The 17,627-nt window shown below is 43.0% G+C and overlaps 1 protein-coding gene across 1 annotated transcript in view; it reads left to right on the forward strand.

Moving 5' to 3' along the window:
- LOC119659134 (serine/threonine-protein phosphatase 2A 56 kDa regulatory subunit gamma isoform) overlaps positions 1-17,627 on the forward strand; it is a 144,829-nt gene that overhangs the window by 27,931 nt on the left and 99,271 nt on the right. Inside the window, exon 3 of the mRNA XM_038067065.1 lies at positions 3,715-3,916. Coding sequence (XP_037922993.1) covers positions 3,715-3,916 — 202 coding nt within the window. The remainder of the gene's footprint in view (positions 1-3,714; positions 3,917-17,627) is intronic.

Here is a 17,627-nt window from a genome sequence, read left to right on the forward strand (position 1 = left end):
GGACACAATCAGGAGATCGCGCCTTCCCGATCCTGTGCAGATAAAACTGAAAACCTCCATGCCAACTTAGAAGTTTGGTAAGGAAGTAATCAATCTCACCGTGCGTTCTGTTCAACCGCGGGTCTAATGCTAGAGGGCCAAATAAGGATGGAAATCACGTAAAGAGTAGCACAGGGATCCGTCCTAGGACCGGACCTCTGGAACGCTTCCTACGATAGTCTACTGAGACTCGATATGGCCGAAGAGTCGCGCTTAGTCCGTTATGCAGACGACGTTGCCGCACTTGTTGCATCCACTGTAGATCTCCCTGTTCTGAACCTGAACTGCCTTGCGGATAAGTCCCCGGCAGCGCGGATCGCATCAGCGAGTCTACCCCTGATGGGCTTCTCGAGCACTTTTCCGGCCGTGTCAAGCATACAGAGCGGTCGGTACGCAGACGGGAGCTCCGGGTCTCCTTTACCCTTACTGATCATTCAAGCAGCAATTCTGGCCGTTGCTGGAACACCAGTTTGTGAACTTCCTCCGGGATGCCATGAGGACCTGTCGCCTTCCTGTTTTTCATAGTGAGAACGGCTTCCTCGAGCTCTCTCACTATGAAAAGGGGGACATTTTCGACGCTTTTTGCGCTATTTCGATCAACCCGTACCGGGGGTCTGGGGAACAATGCCCGCACAATGCGATCCATCTGGTCGGTACCTAGTATGGAGCCCGGTTCTCGTCGCCATTTCCAGAATCAGTTTCCCTCTGGAGTCTGACCAAGGCATTCCCCATTCAAGAACCCTGGTATTAAAATCACCGCTTACCAGGATTCGTCCCTCCGTGCTTGAAACGGCGTCCTCCAGAGCATCAAGCTGGGGCCGAAAGTCCGGCATCGTCTCGTTCGGCGTCAGGTAAACGCTAAAAAACGATATCCCCAAACACTGGATCCAGACAAAGTCGTTCCTCCGGTCTTCGGCAAGAACACGAAATCGAACGTCGTCCCGAACCCAGATGGCAGCGGTACCCGATAAGAGATTCCATGAGGACGGGTCGTTGTTTCGGTATTGCTCGCTAATCAGCACTAGATCAGCATTTACTTCCGCAGCGAACTTTGCTAGCAACTGGTGAGCGGTTGCACTCCGGTGCATGTTAATTTGCAAAATGCGGATCATGCCGTTCGCACCCTAGCCCTCTCCAATTCCGCCCTGAAGATCGGACACCGTCCCGAGCCAGCAGTGTGTGCGACGCTTTCACCAGACGCGCCACGTTCCCTGCAGAGAACGCAACTCTCGCTTTCTTTGCAGGTTTTTGCGTGATGATCCCTGCAGTGAACGTAACTCTCGCTTTCATTGCAGGTCTTCGTTTGATGACCTACTTGATCGCCTCTCCGGCATACTGTCCTCCTGTCCAGACCCTTGCAAGCTGCTGATATGTGTCCATAGTCCGGACACCTGTAGCACCTGGTGGGGACTATTCGCATTCGCACCCTGCATACTATCCATCCGATTTTGATTCTCCCGCTGTCTAGTCTTTCTTCTTTCCCTCGTCTTTTCTGTCCCTGGCTTTGGTTGGCGGCCTCCTTGTCTTTGGACAGACGTGTCTCTGGCGGCGGAGTCAGTTGTTTCTTTTTTTCCTTCTTCGCCTTCTTTTTTTGGGTCCTGGAAACTACTTCGATAAAGTCTCCTTCGGGCACGTCGTCCTCTTTCCGCTTTTTCCCCAGTTCGCTTTGCAGTGGGCTATCTGCGGTCCGTTTGACGCAAGCAGCGTTCTCAGCGGAGAGTGCGGCTGTTTCTGCACTCCAATCGTCTTCCACTGCTCTCCACGTTCGGTTATAGAAGAAGATGCGATCCAATAGTTCCTCCAGTTCCATCAGCCCGTTTTTGACGCCTTTGCTGACGTTCTTCTGAAGGAACGTTGCCGAGCGCATACGATTCACCACTACTGTGCATTTCCTTATGAGCCTTTCCTCTTCTTAACCTAATGTGGAAACCGACGCATCTCATCGGCGTTACAAGCTTGCCCTCACCTTCCGGCGAAAGTTCCACTTTCTCTGAACATCGCCATATTTGGTCGTGTAGCAACGGCCCTGTCCTCATGTCCCTTCCGTTGTCGTCGGCTAAGAGCCTTCCTAGGTTCACGGTGTCTGGGCTGCATGGATTTGTTTCCACATACCGGAACTGAACCAGTTGCGTCCACATCACCAGCTTCCCTTTTTTCCGCTTTTCCTGGTAGAGGCGAAAGGGAAGGTTCTGACAGACAAGCCTGTAATCACTTCTGCTGAGCCTTCCTCTCCCGTTTTCTGGAAGAGTTAGGGAACAGTGTCACCGACAGGCCGGCCGTAGTCAGGTTTCCAGTTCCTCTCATTAAGGGAGCTGTTGTATTATCCTTTCTGGCTGATCGCGCCGTAGATACCCAACCGCATAGTGCGCGTTTATATTCTTAGTATGAAAACATAGTGGGTGGCAAACAAAACGACCATGATAGCACTGACCAAAGCGCTTGACTATATGCGAAGTCCCATATTTCCTCTTGTGTTTGTTTTTGACGCTTTGCTCGCCGTTATCATCATCGGTTTGCTCGCGGCTCCACTACGTTTTGGCTTTAGAGAATTAATTTTACAGGACAAGAGGGGCCTCTGCCGATAGATCGTTTTCAGCTAGGACGGAGTCTTTAAGAAAATTAATACTCCAAGGAAATTTTCACCTATTGATCGATGACCCCCACATGCTATATGTAGATGATGTCGTCAAATGGTTCTTGGACTAGTAGCAGTCTAAGGACGTGGGAATCATTCGAGGACCAATAGCAGGGGGAAATGGTGCCACATATACAAACATAAGTGATCCATTCTTTTTCTCGACAAATATTTGTTATCTTCTTGTTTTTCCACCCTAATATGTTCTAAATAATTAAAACAAAAATCAATTTTACTAATTCGAAATTTGCGCCTTTGATGTAGCAAGTTCGGTGGATTGGCGCCATAATTTTGACACTTTTGCTTTGTACCGTATCAATTTGCCGCATTTTAGTCTCAGTCTCAGGTGACATCAGTTTGCGTTCAGGTCGGTGAGCGGTTCAGTTGCTTGTCTTTTGTGAATTCAGTGCTTTGTGAAGGATGAGGCTTCCTTTTCCCGATTAATACGTTTTGAAACCAGTGGGTCCAGTAAGTATTCCACACTAGATCCACGGATCGCGCATATCCTCAGCTTATAATCTTCTCGCGAAAGAAATTGACGTTTGAGGTTATTTGATATATTCAGACTCTTCAAAATTGTTAACTAAATTAACTAAACTATTGGGTCGCGTCCTCCGATTTCGTTCTTAAATTGTGACGTCATTTATCTGCGTAGATACAGAAAGGATTACGGTCAATCAATTCGGGGGGTAGTTCCCATGACATGAAAGAACGTGCTGTAGGAACTATTGATCATATGAGGTGGACATGACTTTGTTTGTCTCCCCAGTCCCATAGACGCTAATGCTATATTTTTACCTATTTTGTCACGAACAGTATTAAAGGTTAGTGCACCTTTATACGGCCATTGTGTCCATACTCTCGTAAACAGAAGGGGGAATGTAGGGAACAAATTATCCTTCCATTCCGCGTAACATAATAATTAGTGTAGAAACCATGCCAACAAGTCGACTGGCGAACGACAACCGATAAACTTTCCAAGATAAGAATCATTTTAACGATATTAATGTCATTCTTTGTGTGTTCTCCTACTTTTGCAGACAAACAATAAGGAAACGATAAACACAACAACAGCAGCAGCAACAACAAAAACAACACCACCACGTGATGCTCCTCCACCCACTCCAATTGCCAAAGGACTGAATTTATCGGGGCCGCTAATTAAAAAGGACAAACGCCAGAGCAGTTCACGTTTTAACATATCCAAGAATCGAGAATTGACCCCATTGGCACAATTAGCGGGTAAGTTTGGCCACAATTTATGAGTGAATGAATATTGTTAGAAGGTCGTATGTAGGTTGTTGAAACCGGCGCATTTTGGTGGCCGAGAAATGAGAATGAAGGCCAAAATTAGTGGCTGGGAGTGTTCTTGCAGTATTGAATGATTCGGTGTTTCTATGAGTGCCAGCTTGCAATCAACTTAGTCACTTAGTCATGGATGTTACACAAAATTTATGAATCTGTAAGTGTTTGGTATAAATAGTGGATGGGAATGGCATGCAAGCTGAAAGATGAGTATTTTTGGGAACGATTATCCTCGCCAAGTACTGCAAATGCTACAAAGTTTTCATGCAACTCGAATGTGTTCTTATTGAAAGACGGTATAAGAAACATTCCGATGTACGATGTTAGTTGCGAAATGGGATCAAAATAAATAGAATGTTATAATACATTTTGCAATTAACTTTGGGATCACAGGACCAGCTGCTTAATGATCTGTAACAGTTTTTTATCCTCAAACAACAGACATTCATCTTCACGTTCCGGTTGTTCGGAATTCGGCGAACATTGTATTTTGTCATATTTTCATCATCAATCAGATACCAGATATTTTGATTCTCTATCTTGTGACTGCAACATTTCAATGCAATCACAAGATATAAAATCAAAATAATAAAATGTATTTTCATCTCAAGAAACATCCTGAAGTCGTCATCTTTTCGGAGATTTCCAATTAGAACTAGTGGAGGCTTGGTCACGAGATTCTAAATTTTCCATTCCGTAGATTCTATTGTTGTCTGAATTGGGCTATCCATTCCATAGAAATTTCAGGTCAAATTAAAATAGTTATAAAAATATTTTCCTGAAATATATTTTCTGCAGTGGAATGCAAAATTTTGAAAATTTACGTCAGCTCGTCATGTGGTTGTTTATTGATATAAATAAGTCAACACTGGTTCAAATTCAAGGAAAGATCAGAGAAGCGCTAATTCTTTCACTTCAGATTCCGGTTTGAGCTAGTTTATTGTGTATTTTTTTTATTTTACTGGCTGGGCTAAAAATAATAATATTAGGTTAGCCAAAAAAATCAATGCAAATTTTCCGGTAAAAATCTAATTTTTGTAGTTAAATGTAATTTTAAACTGCAATATTTGCACCATTATTGAATACTATAACTATTTGTCCGTCTGCCGAGTAATTTTATAATTCCTTTCTCTCTCTCTCTCTCTTGAGGGTGGAATATTTGGGATATACGCTGGATAAATCATTCATCTCCCTCAAAGTGCAAATACCTGTGATGAATCTGAAAACTTATATGAGGTTTGTTGTTGTTAGTACTTGCCCGAGTTGATTGTTTCGCTGTCTGGTGGTACTTTATATACTATCGTTTTTCAATACCACCAACTACAGAACATAACCTTATTGGGTGTAATTCGGGCTTCGGAATGGTTGATCCCGGCTCAAACCGCTTCCTGCACGCATACTTGTTATAAATGATCCACTTCTTATTACATGTTATTATTATTCTGTTAAGGAAAATTGCGGTCTTAAAGAGCTATTATGTCCCGTTTACTGATCATAATATATCTATTAACTACAGTATGTCAAACGAGCCTATAATCGTTAGGCATTTTATTTTATGCCCTACTTCCAGGTATTTCAACTTGGCATCTGATGGTACGTGTTCTCCCAGGTGTCTCGGCCTACTTACCACAAGTGAGGGACACTGTCCAAGAACAACATATAGAACATGTCCATTTCCCATTCCACAGAAGGGTAGAGGCGTCCTTGTCCCTTTTTAGGTCAGTTTGTCCGCTGCTTCATTGTCTTCCGGGGCAGCATGGCTGGAACCCAGAGTATCTACACCTTATTGTCCGAGTAGAGCGTATTCAGTTTCTCAAGGCTTTCCCATATCAGTTTAGAGTTAACCTAGTTTGACCTATGTGTCCCAATAGCCGATTGGCTGTCGGTTGGAACAGCAATGTTCTGCCCGCTATAGTTCTTTTCGAGGCTGAAGGAGGCACATCTGTCTATGGCGTCAGTGTACCAGGTAATTAGCGGCTGAGTTAAGCCGTATGTTAATGGCACGCTGTTCTAGTTTGCTTGTTGCTCCAACATGTTTCAAACTTCTTACCGAAATGAAACTTTGTTATCATATTATCCCCTGGTATCAGTAATTCGGAATGTCGCCTAGAAAGAATATCACTTCTCCTTCCATTTAGGCAGCTCCCCGCCCCACTGGTACTCCCGGGTATTCTAAAGATCTCCCTCCTTTCCTGCATCTGTATATGCAGATGGAGAAGAGTCATTCGCACGGGATCTCTGGGGATGTCGTTTACTAAGTCCTCATTGCCTTACTGATACACACGCAAGTCAGCCTTTGCAGTTTGTGTAATTCCCTAGCTATTATGCTGAGTTTCGTTTTATCTGCCCAGATTACCGCCCCGTAGGCAATCATTGGTCTTGCTATCGCAGTGTATATTTAATGCAGCATTTTCGGAGTGCATCCTCCCCTGCTATGGATCTGAAGTCAGAACTCTTATGACTCTCTCTCTTTCCGACATATGTTTTCAACATGTGTTTATGTGTGTCCAGAGTAGTTTTTGGTCCAAATATTTTCACGTTCATGTCATGTAATCTAATGGCGCTCTGGTGAACAAACTTGCGTTTCCTAATGAATGGTACTATATTGGTCTTGACTGGATTTAAACGCAGCCCCTCCTTCTTGCACCAGTTACTAGTGATTCACAGTCCGGTTTGATTTCTGTCACATAGGGTGCCTTCGTATTTGCCGCTGCAGATTGAAACAATATCAGCGTAACCCTAGACTGGTATTCCAATGTTTGTTAGGTCTTCTAGGAGTTCATCAATTACCATGCTCCACATTAATGATGATAATACCCTACCTAGTGGACAACTGTGAGCAATGTTCATGACCATAGAATTTGTACTTGTCGGCACTTCTATTTGTCTACTCTAAAATTCTACGCACACAGAAAGGGTGGTTCCCACTCCCTTGCAAATTATTGCTTTTGTAACTCTGTGTGCGATGTGTTGTCGAATGATCCTTCGATATCCAAAAATGCACACAGTTCTATTCCGTTGGTATCTATGGCATCCCATAATACATCCCTCAGCTGATACAGAGCAGTTTGGATTGAATGTCCTTTTATTATTATTATTTATATATATTTATTTCTTATCTGCTTTCGGAATAAAGACCACTTTTACCCGCCTCCATGCTCTTGGTATATGTCCCAGGGCTATGCTGCTCCTTATCACCCTTAGAAGATGATTTGTAGACCTCTCTGGAGTAGTGCTAGGAAGATGCCATCTACTCCGGGTGATTTCAGTGGTTTAAAGGTTCGTACTGCCCTCTTTCGCTAGTTTCCAGTTCTTCTTTGTTCCCCTTTTGTTCATTATTAGGATGTCAGGCGTTATGTTGTCGGCTTCCGCCGTGGAGTAGGACCCCGGGAAATGAGTCCTGAGGAGTAGGTGTACTCTGTCTTCCTCATTCTCGGTGAAACTGCAATCTTCCTTTTTCAGAAAGATAGAAAACGTGCCCTGGTTGCTTCTGCGGTTTGTTCGATCCCTTTATGAAATTGCTTGAAGTTGTTCCGTTCTGCTTCCCTGATCGCGTTGCTATACGTAGTCAGTGCATTCTTGTACCTCGATCAGTCTCTGGCTTTTTTGCCGGGTTGAAGAGTTTTCATACCTCTGTTCTCATTCTGGCTATTTTCCTGTCCCACCGGGGTACATCCCTTGATCACTTAACTGTCTTAGCCAGACAGATGGCTTCATATGCGTCGATAACGACTTTGTAGAGGTCTTCTATCACTATTTCTAGTTCCAGTTCGCTCCTAATGTCACCGCTCTCCTGTAGATGAGTCATGTTGTCACTCAGGTCTTTCATAGCAATCCTAGTCTGTTCTACTGGGGTTCCATATTTTTCTAGATTCCATTTCTAATGTCGAATCTGATTATTTTGTAATCCGATATAGAAGGCTCATCCGACAACCTCCAATTCCTGACCAGCTCGTTCATCAGAGTATTCCTTAGGATTATGTCTAGCATCTCTTGTTTAATGCTGGTCACGAATATTGAAGTGTTTCTTATGTTATATATCTCTAACTTATTGCTGAGAATACTATAAATTCAAGAAGGTATTCACCTCTTCGATTGGCGTTGCTTCTTCACCAGACTTCGTGATGGGCGTTGACATCGCAGCCAAGGAAACGCCCTCTTCTCACAGTACTTTACCAGTCTAACGACTGATTCCGGTGGGATCCGGATGTTGTCTCCTGGGAGATAACCCGATGCCACGAACGCCTCTTGAGTACTCCCCTCGGCTTCCAGTGAAACTTGGTTAGCCACAAGGTCTTCGGTCAGGAACTCTGAAAGACGTACATTTTAAATTACGTTTGAGAATGATGCAAGTTCTTAGTTTTTCGCAGCCCCAAATTATCTGCATACTTCCTTCTTGCAGACCGCGAATCTGCCCCGCTAAACCCAGGACTCCTGAGCCAGCACTATTCCAATGTTATTCTTGGGACTTGCCCTTGCAATTACTTCAGATGCAGCTCTTGCATGGCGGAGGTTTGCCTGGGTTATCTTACTGCTGGCCACCACTTCCATTAGTGTGTGTTTGGACCTCTTCTTCACTGTCGGAGTATCACCTTCCATCTCCAACATGGCGCTTTTTTGCAAATCGCTGCTCACCCTGAGCCCTAGAAGATCTAGGTTTAAGTCGCCCAACTTCTTCTCTTCACTGGGCAACAGGTCTACTTCCCTGCTTGATCCAGTCCTTTCCGAGATTCCTTCGGAGATCTTGGTAGGTTTCGATCTCTCCTCCAGAGTGTCCTTCGTCGGCTTTCGCTGTGCAAATTCGACGTTTGATCGCCTCCAGGGATTGGGTTGATCGCCTCCAGGGATTGGTCATCCACCCCAATCTTGAGGAGTTAACCTTTCTCATCCACCTTGCTTCTGAAAATTCTCCACAATCCAGGATGAAGATCATCGTTCTGAACAATTAAGAGGCCATGAGATCCTCCGTCTCTAGCGTTGCGACTTTAGGAAGGAATACTGCCACCTTGTGTGCCCTTGGCCTATCGTCCTCAGCACATGTCGACAATTCTACTCCTTCTCAGCCTGCCAATTTATGGACTATAGTCTTAAGTCATTCCGCAGTGGTCTATGTCGCGCAGTCCACCAGTATATGACCTGGTGGAAAGCGTATCCCGGTGAACACATTTTCCGTAGTCTATCTCATGCACATCTGGCTGACGACAAGATTTTCGATAGTTTCCTGCTCCTCGCGAGTGACTATTTGCTTAGGAAACGTTTTTGGTAGTATGTTCAGTCGAATGCCCTTGATCGCACGAGTATAGCTAATGACGGGCTTCATGATTCCTGCCTTCACCCCTTATCTACTCCTCTTGAGTTCAAGTTTGGGTTTTTCGGGAATATTCTCCTCATACGCTGTAAACCGCTTTCTTGGCTCCGATAAAGATGGCTTAAATCTGTCCTGAGCCTTCTTAAGGGCCCATTTTACTTTCAGGCCTTCCTTCACTGTTACTTAATGGTTTTACTATTTTCCTTGAAACAGTGTGATAGTTAGAAGCTCGAGTTTTGGTCCGTTGTTCGCAAAAGTGCAACTGAGTGACCCCTTCGTACGAAGCTCCCCAATAAACCATCGCGGAACCCGGATGATGTCCTCGTTCTGCCTTGAGATTTTATTCTCTAGCTTGCTAACAGCCGTGTATATACAATCTATCATTTTGACGGTTAAATTTGTCTTCTACGGTGAATATTTTTTCATCTGTGAAGCGAATTTGTTAGTACCTGTCGTCATTGTGTCGCTGAAGTAAATATTTGGCTTTCGTCGCTATTATTTACATCAAAGCCATTGTCAAGCGGTGCCTAGTACTTCCTCGGTAAGTTCCGAGCTTAAGGTGTTCTTTTATGGTGCCCGACGTAGTCCTGACTGTAATTTTCATGTCTTCAGCCAAAATTTTCTGTTTACCGAAGAAATTTCTGCGAATTCTACGGCGACAGATTTGATTGCTGCTTGGGTCCGTGTCTCACGTGATCGACCGCTTCTAGGTCTGTCATCGACAGAGATGTCATTATACCGTTTATTGGCTCGATAAACAAATTTCTTATTTTTAACGGCTTTAGGGTTTCAAAAACTCTACCGAGATATATCATTATTTTTTTGAATACCCTCTTCATTTTGTTTGGAAAGATGATCAGGAATACTGTAAATGCCTATTCTAACGACTCAAGGATACTTCGACTTGGACGTTAATTAATTTCATGAAAATTCATCTGAAGTTCGAAATTGACGTAAGTCGAAGTAGATTTATTATGCATGACGTAAAGACGATCTGAATTCTCGTTTAATTGTCTCATGTTGTTTATGAGACATACAAATTAATATTTCACATTTACGTAGCATAAGTTATAAACGAGTTGAGAAAGCAGAACTCAAATATTTTTAATATAAAAATCCAAATAAAACGCATTTATTACAAGATAAAAATATAAATACGAATATTTATGGTTCAATTTTTGTCACCTGATAACAAATCACAATTACTCGCTGCTGTATTTTGCCATTCAGAAAATGTTGACAGTTCGGAAAATTGGGTTGAAATTGATTGATTTGCTTTCAATTTTCTCAATTCCCGATAACATCGAACACTTTCGTTTAATGGAATAAACGCTGTTTGTCTTGTCGTCTTTCAAATATTCCAAAAATCTCAACATGTTTGGGTGGGAAACAGTTTTTCTCACACGTTTTAATTTCATTGCGACAATTCTACGTCATTTTCTACAACACTTAGTCATTCTTCGTTAGAGAGGTTTGATTGATTACTTCAAATCGTTTCTTTCCTTCTAATTTGCCATAGCCTATAGTATTCGTAATCTGCAGGATTTCATTATTGATTCTTTCTAAATCGTTGTCGGTATCAATGTTAGGAGAAAACCTAGCCATTTCTGGACAGTTGACAGTTGTTAAATCAGACTGCCTTCCTCGAGAAAGAAGGTTATCTCCAAATGTATTTTTGTCACTCTGGTAGTTGTGGGATATCTAAAAGGAGCTAATAAAAAACCCTTGTGCGATAAGTTGTTATATAAATAGTATTCCTTGAATGCTGGTCATAATTTTGTTCTGGATCTGAATCAATTATTGAATAATGCTGAAGTAATCTAAGTATTTTTATGAAGTATTCAAACAACCAGTAGCTTGATTTTTGGAGCCTTCTACTCTTGGTGTAGCAACTGGGAATAAATGCACGCGACAGTAAATGTTTTCAATAAAGTCCTCTTTTATTGACGTTAAAAATTTGCTTCAGGATATGATCATCCTATTGGTGGTAAAATTCTTTGAAGTATAGAAATTCTCTTGCTTCCTCATCATCAGCATTCACTCCCCACTTTTCTTCAGTCCCACTTCATTTTAAAATGTCCAATCCAAAACTTTCTTTAAAATTGTCGAAACATCCTTGCTTTGCATTAAGTTCCAAGGTTTCATTTTCGTTTTTCATAACACTGATCAAGCTTTTCGCACTCGCAATTGACATTCTTCTGGTTCACTCTGTTTATCGAAATGGTGACTTGAAAATTGTATAAATTTAAATGTATATAGTGCCAAAAAGTGAGCTGTAAGTCAAAGCAAAAAGTCTTTATCTTTCTTCTTATTTAGCCTTTAACCCGCTGTAGCGGAGTCGGCTCGTTTCGATCATTTGTCTCGGTACTAGGTTTGATCTGTGTGGAGTTATTTCAAGCCATCCTTGTTCCAGTCGGCCATTTGGTTGTTTCGACTTCGATGCTCAAATCAATCTTAGCAAGAGAGTTCTCCTTTGCGCGAATTACACAACCTCAGTCGTGACCATGGTGTATTACGTCACTCGTCTAACGCAACATCACAGTCTCCATTGCTGGGAGGCGCGGTTCAATGTCTTTAATAGTAGTTCAACATTCAAAACCAAGGACAGTAACATAGCGTACTAAACTGTGTTGGATTTTGCATTTGAAACGTTCGTTGATGGTTGTTGAACATCACTACTTCCGAGTTACGCTGCTGTTTGAAGCAATTACATAGCGCTGATCACCTTTGGCTGATAACATTGGCCCGAAATACTTTAACTGCTTAATTCTGCCCTTATATTATTGTTTCATTGGGGTCAGTCGTCAAAAATTCTGTGTTTCTCAGACCACGTTATAAGATAAGATCATTCCACCTTTGGACAGGTTGCTCGAGATGAAGTTTGTAAGAAGCTAAGAAAACGTCATCTGAATGAAGTAGTGGGTGGAGCGCTAGATACCCCGTTTGGGGTATCCATGGCAAGAACAGTTAAATCCTTGAGGGTTTAACGTGAGCACCTGTCTAAACGACTTAATTCGACGGTCTTCTTAAGACACGGATTGATTTTGTGACCACAATCAGAGCCCCGCTGAGACAAGCAACAACGGTACTAGTCTATACCAAGTACATGGCTAAGCACTCATATTGGTGGATGCAAGACATACCTAAATCTCTACCGAACTAAGGAGTACGGCACCCGTGTTGAAACGCAACACCACGCCGAGGCCCGAAGGTCTCTTCTCGCTTGAGTATAACCACAACCACCATGAAACTCCCACTAGGGGGGCCAACCGCAAATAACCGAGCTATCCTCACATACAACAGGAGTTCACCCGAAGTATGTGAGTCCAGGGGCTTTCACGGTTCCCATTGTACCAGTATACCCCTGGTAAGGTTTCGTGACCAATTTGCCACTTCAGATGTGTCCCCGTGCAGACTCGGGTCTGATCGCCCTGATTAGGCCTTTGGAGCATTCGCCTACTGCATCACGCCCAGCAAGCCAAAGTGAGTACAGTGTCTCCCGGTGCCACCACTATGGAGGTTCTCCTCGGCCACTTGATTTTGGTTTGACCGATAGGGTTGCCGCCCCGTCTTCCTCACCGCCACCTCTGAGCACCCCATGACAAGAACAAAAAGAAGTGGCAAGAAGACTACCTTGATGAACACCGACAGAGATACGAAGTGGTCTTAATATACCTGCCGTACTTTGAACTCGCGGTGGAGCAAATGAACTAGCGAACAAGTTTATCTTGCACTAGGTTCAGCCATAAATCATACCAGATGAATTTGTCACACCCGGTCGGGTGTCACTTTCTCTAGATCCAGAAATTCAATGTTGAAAGGGCGATGCTTCTCACGGCGTTTCTGCATAAGTAACCGCACAGCGTATATTGCATCAGTAAGACCACAATTCTGGACAAGCTCGGCCTGATTCACTGTTATTTGAACGATGTTGCGAAGGCGATTGTCGAAAATGAGTTCAAAAATCTTCACAGCATGGGATAAAAATCGGACCGCACGGTAATTTGAATATTTTGCTTTTGTACTTTCTAGCCAATCAGATGGTTCTCTCTTCTGAATAATGCAATTGAGGAACTCACTGGGCTACAGTGTTGGATCTCAACCTCTGTTGATTTCCCCGATTCCATTCGTTTAAATGCGCTCTTGGACTTTAGTGACCCATGCAGGTGAAATTGCTCCAAATGTAAGCAGTGTGGAAGTGGAGAATGAACAAATTCTTCCTTTAACGGAAGAATTTGTTCAGCTCTCTCATCGCAACTCGTCGGTCGGTAACCGAAGCGCTCCATATCATAAGTATCGATAAAAATCTCTCTCCCACCGTCCCGAAAGCCCAGTTCTTTAAAATGACGGTTCGAATAACAGCGAGAGCATTCTTCCCGTTTCGAATCTTGTAAATTTTCCAGTGTCTTATCGGCGAAAAACTTTGATAACAGCTTCTGCTTCTCCTCTAGTCTTTTCAAAACGAAGTATGTCGATTGATGAACCGCATGCCAGGCTTGGTAACCCTGGGGTTTGGGCAGGCCATATCGTGGATCATATTTTTAGTTTGATTCCACGTTTATTCGAAGTTAGTAATTGACGAAGTTGAAATTGACGAGGTCGCGTGAGATCACTTTTTCCCTTTTCTCACGGCATCACCACCATTTGATTCGAAGTGGTCCAGTGCGTTCCTCACGTTGCTTTAATGATGGTTTGATTCACACATAAAAACGGCCGATGCTGTGGTATAATAGTCTCATAGGGAATTGCAGTCTGGTTCGACAATATAGTCGTAGGTAGGAACGTGAAAAAGTTGTGTGTCAAGTAGTTGCCACAAGGCACTTTTCTCGGCATTGGGTTAGTTTGTCTTTGGTGCATATACGGTGAATAAATGATTCGTGCGATCAGCTGAGATGGAAGTGAACGTTATGACCCGGTCATCAAATCGTTGGGCTTCTTTTAATAATCACGGAAAACCAACGGCGCAACAATCGGTATCCAGTTTAGGCCTGCCTTAATAAGGAATTCCAGACATCCGGTTTTACGCCAAGGTCCACCAATTCGATATCCCTAGAAGCTGTCTGGCTTGCATAATCGTTCCATCTAAGGCAGGGTCTGCCTCGTCTTCTTTTTCTACTATAGATATTGCCCTTATAGACTTTCCGGATCATCCTCATCCCTATGGATTCAGTGATCCGCCCACCTCAATCTGTTGAACCGGATTTTATCCACAACCTGACGTTCATAGATTTCGCCGTTATGTAGGCTACGGAATCGTCCATTCTCATGTAGAGGGCCAAAAGTCAATCAATCGCGGCCAAGAGCTCGCAATTCTTTTGCTAAGAACCCAAGTCTCCGAGGAATACACAAGGGCTGACAAGATCGTAGTCTTATACAATAAGAGCTTTGACCCAATGGTGAGACGTTTCGAGCGACAGAAGATCGAGGCGGATAGTATATTGGGATTTTCATAACTATTAAATAGTTGAACACTGACAGTCATAAACTGCATTTGTTCATTTTGAATTTTTTGTTCTTGACGGTGTCTGATATCTTCTTTAAGGAAGATTGTAGTTCCTCCTTTCTTGCTGATTGGGATGTGTTGAATGATATGAGCAAAAGCCATGCATATTAGTGTTCGTGGACGCCGTAAGGTGCTTTCTGAGATAAGATATATGTCTATCTTCTCAGTATTAAGAAAGACTTCCAACTTCTTTGGGTGCTATTGCAGTCCATTTGCTTTCCACGCTATGATTTCCAGGACACTTGTCATTTGGTTTTCTTGTTATATTTTTGTCTCCTTACACTATACTGCTTAAGCTTGCCAAAATTCAAGTCTAGTCTCCTATTTAAAATGTCAAGTCTAACTAAAATAATTTTCAGTATTTGGTTACCATCGTCATATTTTTTAGTCAGTGTACCTTGCTTTGCGACCTGTAAGTATTCTATGTTCTCGGGTCTAATAGGTGTTGTTTTGGTCTGGCTCAGGTTGTCCTTTTTCGGGAGCAGCCAAATTTGATGGCAGTGGACAGCTTCTGTAATTCTTTCGCTACTTGACAGCCTCTATAATTGGCTGGGTGTTGGCTCTGTTGTTTAGACATTTTGGTGATTCATGGTCATCAGCACATTTTGCAAAGCTTGGATTTCGATTACAATACCTTTGAGTGTGATTGAAACTTTGGTATCTTTTGCACTGGGGACGCGGACTATTCTCAATGCTTCTATTTTGACCTTCATATTAAGGATAGCTCTTCAGCTGTGATTTTTCTTTGGGTCTTCACTATTGTCAAACGTAAGCATAAACAGTGGAAGCCCTTGCTTACTGATTATTGTTTCTTTCTTTTCATTTACTTTTTTTTTCAATATATTCACAGCGTCTAGGATTTTAAACCCCGTTTCCTTTAGATAGTCTACAATGTCGTCTTTTTGGCACGTTGGGTGAAGTTCCCTAGCCACAACCTTGGGGGACCTGTTGTTTTTGTCTTGTTACGATTCCACTAAAATTAATTGGCACTTTCAATTTCGTTGCGTTTTTCGCTTTTCGCGGGACTTTGTCTAGTGATTTCCGATGGCGAGTCTGCTTTTCTTTTCGTAGCGGCTCTTCTTGGTTGCAAGATCCAGTCAGTTTCTCTGGACAATCCTTCCTCCTGTGTGGTAACCTTTTGGTTCATTTGCACGAGGGCCTAGGGACACTTTGCTGGGAATGAACTAGCCTGGGTTGTTTTCTTGAGGATTTCGCTTTCCTGATGTGGGTTTCTCTAGCTTGTTGAACACAGTTCATTTTCTATTTCCTGAGGTTTTTTTTTTGTTTTTTGGGTTACGTTTTTCATCGATGTGGTGATCTTGTAACCCTCGAATCCGAACTAAAAGGGACCATCAAATGCAATAAAAGGTCCCCCCCCCCAGAATCCTTAGGGCTGACCTCCAGAGAGGGTGAATTTTCCAGTACAATTTGTCTGCCACTTGAGGCATATATTCCATTGTTTAGTTCTATTGCATATCTCTTGCCAGGTTCAGCAGTCTCTGCATTAGAGTGTGAGCAAAGTGTTCCCGACATCTGTCCGTCACGACTTGTCGGACTGTACGCAAAGTATCGTTCTTGTTACAAACGGAACAAAGTGTTTGATATACTGTGTGGGTTGTTGTTGGCTTTTGACATAAAGATCGCTGTCACCGTCCCGAATATCTAATTTATCATAAAGATCTGGGCCGCTGGAATAACAGTAGAAGCCTTTCTCGTTCTCCGTTTTGCGTTCTTGTAAATTTTCTAATGGGGCCAACGTTTTAACAACGAAAAACTTATAATGGAAGCATTTCTTTCGTGGAGCTTCATTCTGACATGATCATTCCAAGGCCAAATATCTCAGTTGATGAGCTGCTTACCAGGCTTAGTGACACCGAGGGTTGCATAGGCTGCTTTGTATATCATATTTTTAGCTTGATTCCACGTTTCTTCGACGTCCATAACAGTCAGCAAATCGCGTGAGATCACTTCTCGTTCCTCACTAAATCGTCACCATTTAGATCTGATCGGTTCGTTCCTCTCGTTGGTTTAATGATGGTTTAATTCGCATGGGAGCAATCGTAGCCTGGTCCTGAGGTACGATGGTCTTATAAAGGATAGCTTTGCAGCCAATGAGGGTGAGAAATTTCGGTCTTATGGAAATATATTCGATCTGCGTTTCACTATTGCCACTATAAAATGTAGGGAGATGAGTAAAACTTTTAATAAATCATGTGTTCACATGAACAAGGTCGTCAGTACCGGCAAAATCTACAATGTGCCCGTCACTCTTATTACGCGCTCCAAAGTGTAGTCGTCAAGCAATTGGCAGAAAGTGTCTTTCTCGGTTTCGGATCGTCCTGCCTGTGGTGTGTGCGGTAGAGAAATGAATCTTTCGGTCAACTGAGATAAAAGTAAGCTTCATTAACTGGTCAACTCATCTCACCTGATAATTTCTCAGAGATGGTACTCCGACACCATCTTGAGCGCGTAGGCTACCAAAGTAAAAAAGTTTATAGCCGTTGTTAAAGCGCTCGTCACATCGTATTTCTTGAAGGTGTCAGATATCGATGTGCCTCTTTCGGAGGTCTCATTCGAGTTCCTCCATCTTATCATTGAGGGTACCACTATGTACCGTGCAGACCCGTATTTTCGTGGCTCGGACCAATTTGCTTATGTCCTGTCGCCGTGCATGCTGGACCCGTCCTGTTGCGTCAACTGAGATGGACGCTCTGGTCTTACTTTAGATTCGATATCTTTTGAGTCGGCTTTGGTGATGTGTGCATAATGCAGAGTACATATATGTTGAAGGAAATTAACGTAAGATTTCCGCAGGTCATTGTTCTTTCAGAACATCG

The sequence above is a fragment of the Hermetia illucens genome, chromosome 6 (genome assembly GCF_905115235.1).
Source record: "Hermetia illucens chromosome 6, iHerIll2.2.curated.20191125, whole genome shotgun sequence".
Lineage (NCBI taxonomy): Eukaryota > Metazoa > Arthropoda > Insecta > Diptera > Stratiomyidae > Hermetia > Hermetia illucens.